At 34.2% G+C, this 6,251-nt stretch overlaps 1 protein-coding gene across 1 annotated transcript in view; it reads left to right on the plus strand.

Annotated features, from left to right (window-relative positions):
• Window positions 1–3,154, plus strand: part of LOC106870507 (LIM/homeobox protein Awh) — a 253,005-nt gene extending 249,851 nt beyond the window's left edge. Inside the window, exon 5 of the mRNA XM_014916620.2 lies at window positions 3,084–3,154. Coding sequence (XP_014772106.1) covers window positions 3,084–3,154 — 71 coding nt within the window. The remainder of the gene's footprint in view (window positions 1–3,083) is intronic.
• The last annotated feature ends 3,097 nt before the right edge of the window (window positions 3,155–6,251 follow it).

The raw sequence follows: 6,251 nt of genomic DNA on the forward strand, positions 1-6,251 counted from the left end.
GTGTGTGTGTGTGTGTGTGTGTGTGTGTATATATGTATATAAGTATGTAGTATGTATAATGTATATTTGTATGTATATGTACGTATATATTCACCCAGACAAATGTTTTACGGATGGAAAGCAATATTTTTTTTTCCTTATGGTGGATTAACGTAATAGTTATACTTAAATATACTTCAACATTACCATGGCTTTAAATGGTAATCATAGATAGCAAGAAAGGATAACGTGCGTAAGTACAGAAAGACGTATTTTAAAGGATTTTTCTCGGACAGAAACTGCACCTCTTGGTCTTTCACTTACCTACATAAAATCTTGATAGAATTTTTATAATAGAGCTGCTTCTAATGCATAATTCGAATTAAGGATACGTAGTGCTACAATAACGAATTTGTTAAATAATATTATACGATAACAATATGAACTGTTACAGCAATAAATATATGTTGCAATAACACGTAATAACAATTTTTTTTTATTCTTATGTATGCATTCTGAGCTATGTTAAATTCCGTTAAACTTCGGGTGTCCGAGCTCGCTGTAGAGTATCATTGATTAACTTCTTTATACAAGAACTATGCCAAATATATGTGAGCATATATATATATATATATATATATATATATATATATATATATTCATATACAGATGTGCATACATGCATATATACATGCATATATATATGTATATATGTGTGTGTATGTATATGTGCATTTATACACACACACACACACACACACACACACACATGCACATATATATATTAGTGTGTGCATAAGTATATACATATAAATATATACACACACACAAATACACTGTAGTGTTTGGTTAGGATAGTAATACCATAATACCTGTAATATATCAGGGCTGAGTCAATTTTCCATAATGCCTACCACTTCCCAAAATGGCCTCTCAATTGTCAATATGTTTTCTATTTTAATAAGTCAGTATCTTTGCTTGAAGTCAATACTAACTGTTAACTGGTGTTTGCCTGATTAGAATTTGCTCCTGGCCGAGCTTATAGGGTACTACTTCACGTGACTGATTTAATCGGGATGATCAGTGACACTTTGCTTAAAAACAAATAGCTAAATCGGTTCTAATATATTCAATATAGAATTACGAGAACTTTTAATTAAACTTATCACCACCACCACCCATAGTAAGAGGGGGAAATAGTCTAGAAAGGGGAGACAACCTCAAAATTTTAGTTTTCAAGTCGACGGTTGAACACTTCGTGTCCCGCCAACGCCACAGCACTTTAATCATAATTAGTACACTTAATTCTCTGTTGTTACCGCTACGATGAGTGTGAGTACTGTATAATTACATTTATGTTTAGAACTCCCTCAGTTATAAACCTCTTATGGTGCTAGAGTAGACCACAGGTGTCTTCAAACCAGAATCTGTAATGCTTCTCTGTGCCTTGCTCCTGTATTCGGGACATGGTTATGCTTACAAAGTAAGTCAACATTTTATCTGACTATTGACTCACCGTGCTGATGTATCCATTAATTGGTGACTGCCTATTATCAGCAAGAAGTAAATTCCGTGGCTACGATTTCTATATTACATCCTGTTACACCGACGACAAATTGAAGCGCAATGTTTGTCCGGTTCCACTCTGGTTCCTTATATAATATGAGAAATACGTATTAAAGCAAATATGCTTGCAAGATAGAATAAAATACGTACAAAGGAGATTATAACTTATTTATGTAATAGTATGTAACAAACATTAGGTATACAATACTCGACGCTAGATCTGCCGTTTCAATTCCTAATTTCATAATGTCGAATTTGAACACCTTAAAAATGTGATAAATACTTATTCTGGTGGTGGAATAAATGTATAATAATAAGCCATCTGAAAGTTTCATAATTTTGTCTAAATTAACAGAACAATATCCTGTAAACCAGTCTTCAAAATATCACTGAAGATTTCGTTGATTTATAACGACTCTAGGAAGGATATATCGAAGTAATTTCCTATCCTTTTTCTCTAGGTCTTTGTAGAGATTTGAATTTATCGCAGCAAGCCAATGAAAAACTTCAGTTATACAGAGAAGTCGATGCTTAACATTAGTAAATTTTAGGGACCCAATGAGGAAAAGTTTATGTGGTCGCTGGACCTGTTAAAAATATCAACCAAATCTCACTCTACTATCTTAAAAAAACGTTAGAACACATCGCCTGATAAAATTCTAGATGCGTTACCTCCAGAAAATGCTGGGATGGTCACAATGTTACAATGCCATTGATCATAAATCTGTTACTGATGTTGTTTGTTTGGTTAGGGCTAACTGTATTCTATTTACAAGATGAACGGGGCTAATGTGAGTTTTGAATATTCCCCAGGGACATAACACATTTTTGGTAACTTAGTATAAAACAATAATCCTTAAAGTCAGTTTGTTAAATTAGAGCCACACTAGTTTCCATTGTCGATATTATCCGAAGCGTTTTATCGATTGATGTTGATTGTTTTAGATTTTAACTACTCCTCAGGGTGAGTTTTTTTTTTTTCTGATTGCTTGAATAATCTTAGTCTATCAAAGATTTTACTTTTTAAGATAAATGTTATATATATACATACTTGTATATATATATATATATATATATATATATATATATATATAATGATTAAGCTTGGTTATATAAGTCTTTAGTGTGCAGAACGTCCTCCTGAAGTATTTTCTCTCAGCCACTCTGTTAGTACCCTAATGACTCGGCCAGCAACCTCTCTCTCCCTCTCTCCTCTCTCTCTTTCTTTCTTTCTTTCTTTCTCTCTTTCTCTCTTTTTCTCTCTCTCTCTTTCTCTCTCTTTCTCTCTTGTTTTTATCCCTCTCTCTCCCCCTCTCTCTCTTGTTTTATATTCCTCTCTCTCTCTTTCTTGTTTCTATTTTATTCCTCTCTGAGAAACTTTATCGTAACAAAACCTTAAATATGTCGCTAAGTTGTTTCTTTGTTTACTATAATATTACTTATTGTTATTTCTAATAGATTCTATGTTAGAAATAGAAATGAAACTTTAATATACTTACAGCTCATTCTGGGAGGTTAATTTTTCTTTTATTTGATAGCTCAAGTTGGAATGATTGATCATTGGCTCTTGGGGACCCTCCAAGAATGCAGAGGTGGCATGGCTGGATGAGGTTAGTACGGTTAAATGTTTAGTTTGGATTTAGAGATATATAGGAGTTTAGTGAATGACAAATTAGTTACAATTTACATTCATTTCAACTGATTCTTGGCTCGTAGCTTGCCAAAGCGCTAGTTTCACACAACTAAACAAACCGTTCATAGTTTGTACCCTACCTCAGACGATGTGATGTGTCAATGATGAACACAATGTTCAATACCTCGTGTGATTTGTTGAAGATAAACACCAGGTCTCTTGGGGAGATGTTTAGGCTTCGTGCTTGCTCGAATAAAACAAAGGAGGACTCTCCACTGTATCTTCGCTCCAAGAATATATACTACGTACGAAGCAGCTACACGATCACAAGTCGTCACCGTCGACTCAATACTAAATATTATTACTATAGTAATACGTAATACGTAATACGTAATAATTAAAGATGGAAGGCAACTGGACTTTTCTGAGTTCAAAGATTACTCTTGTTTTCACTCCTCCAAAGTTGTTGATGTTTCGTCCCCAGCCAGCTTTGATTAACTGAACATATTCTTTTCTTTTATTCTTTTACTTGTTTCAGTCATTTGACTGCGGCCACGCTCAAAGGGTGTTAGTCGAATAAATCGACCCCAGGACTTATTCTTTGTAAACCTGGTACTTATTCTTTCGGTCTCTTTTGCCGAACCGCTAAGCTACGGGGATATAAACACACCCGCATCGGTTATCAAGCGATGGCGGGGGGACAAACACAGACACACACAAATATATACATACATACATACATATATATATATATATATATATATATATATATATATATATATATATATATATATATATACGACGGACTTCTTCCAGGTTCCTTCTACCAAATCCACTCACAAGGCTTTGGTCGGCCCCAGGCTACAGTAGAAGACACTTGCCCAAGGTGCCACGCAGTGGGACTGAATCCGGAACCATGTGGTTGGAAAGCAAGCTTGGTCAAAGGTTTCCACAAAGTGATCATCCATCTTTCCAAACATTGTCCAGCAAGGTGTATCGAGTCGCTTTTTCCAGCAGGTTAACGTGTCACGTAGACATTCCTTCAACAGTTCGATAATGTTGGTGAAACCAACTCCTAAATTAATAAAATAATTGATTAAAATAATTAAAATATTTAAAATAGTTGATTAAAATAATTGATAAAATAGACTGCAATATTAAACCGGGGTTGGTTTTATCTATTCAGCCTATCTCTTTAAAACTGGTTTATCACTTAGTGAAATGGGATTCCATTCTTGGCAGATTGATAATCATTAAAGTATTGGACAAAATATGTTGCAGTATTTAGTTACAACCTTTTACATTCTGAGTTCAAATCCTAACAAGTTCGACTCGGCCCTTCCTTCTTCAAGGGATCACTAAAATAAAGTACCAGTCAAACATTAAGATCAATTTAATCAACTAACCCCACTCCCAAGTTCGTGAGTTTGTGCCTACGTTACAAACCATCACTATAAGTATTTATAAAGAGAGATAGATTGGCGCGAACGGTAGAGCATTGGTCTAGTCAATTGATTTATAGACTGTTCTTCTTTCCCATGTGGTCCTGTACTCGTGCTAGAAATAATTATTATAAATGTTTATATAACTTTACAATATAAAATTTGACAACAATTATATATATATATATATATATACATGTATAAAAACAGACACATGTATATATTTGGAAAACTTTGAAATGTAATATTTTGTGTACTCGATGAACTGATTCTCATACTCTGGTTTCGATTCTCGAAGTAAACCATTTCATTCAAGTCATGAATACTGTAATGCAACCTCCTAAGTTCATTTTCCACTTTGCAGTGTAAAACAAATATGTCGTTGTTCTGCTGTGTATATACTTTCATATGCCGACGAAAGGGCATAGGGAAATAAGTACAAAAAAATATTTTTTAATGTATAAGTGTGAGATTGCGTGATGTTTGTGTTGAAAGGGAAAAGAGAACTATACATATATATATATATATATAGGTTCATTGATATACGTTTGTATCTATGCAATATAGAGTTTGTTATATGTTGGGAGTGTAAAGTTCATTGATTCCCTTATATAATTTTCTTTTATATTTTCGATTTTGTTAATTTTACATGTCTATATGTGTTTGCACCAATATATGTATGTATGTATGTATGTATGTATTGCATGCAAACTGAGAATCATGGCGGTTATATTCATAACTAATGACCAGTGCTAAAAACACGCGCGCACAAGCACACGCACACACACACATATACACACATCTATGTATATGTGTGTGTGTAGGTGCGTGCATGCGTGTGTGTGTGTGTGATTATTCAGTTTTATTTCCAGATTTCTTGCCAATAGAGAAAGATCTAAGGCTCCTTCATTGGAATTTCAACAACAGTGAGGGTATTTTTGTATGTATGTATGCATGTATGTATGTATGTATGTATGCATGTACACGTGCATATTTGTATCTGTTGTTTTATATATGTATTCTCATGCATATAGTTGCATATCTAGACATGCTCATATATACTTATATGATAAATGTCTAGAAAGTTTTACAGATTTTTACTATTCCAATGATGGCTTGGATCTGTAATCTTCGAATCAGCTTTCTCCTTTCTGGTTTTGAGAATCCTAATTTCTCCAGATTGGTATTTAGGCAGTGTGTTACATACCCCGGTGCCCCAATAATTACAGGTATAAACCTGAACTTGTAATCTGGATAGAGTAACTGCAGATCTCCCAATAGCTCATTTATGTATGTATGTATGTATGTATGTATGTATGTATGTATGTATGTATGTATGTGTACACACACACCCACGAAAGAAAAAATTGGTTGTGATTTCGAAGATTCAGGTTGCTCGCCATCACGATGCTTCTTTCTTCTTTCAATAAGGGGAAGAAAGTTGGCCTGCTCACCTACCAGCGGAGTGGCGTCATTCGAAAGCTACAATGATGCAAAGTGCATTGTGAACAGCGATGTATAACAACATCTAATATTCTGGTCGGTCATATGATCATGTGATATGTACATTTTCACACACACATACACACACACACTCATATACACACATATACATATATGCATGCACACGT

This window comes from Octopus bimaculoides, chromosome 1, assembly GCF_001194135.2.
Source record: "Octopus bimaculoides isolate UCB-OBI-ISO-001 chromosome 1, ASM119413v2, whole genome shotgun sequence".
Classification (NCBI taxonomy): domain Eukaryota; kingdom Metazoa; phylum Mollusca; class Cephalopoda; order Octopoda; family Octopodidae; genus Octopus; species Octopus bimaculoides.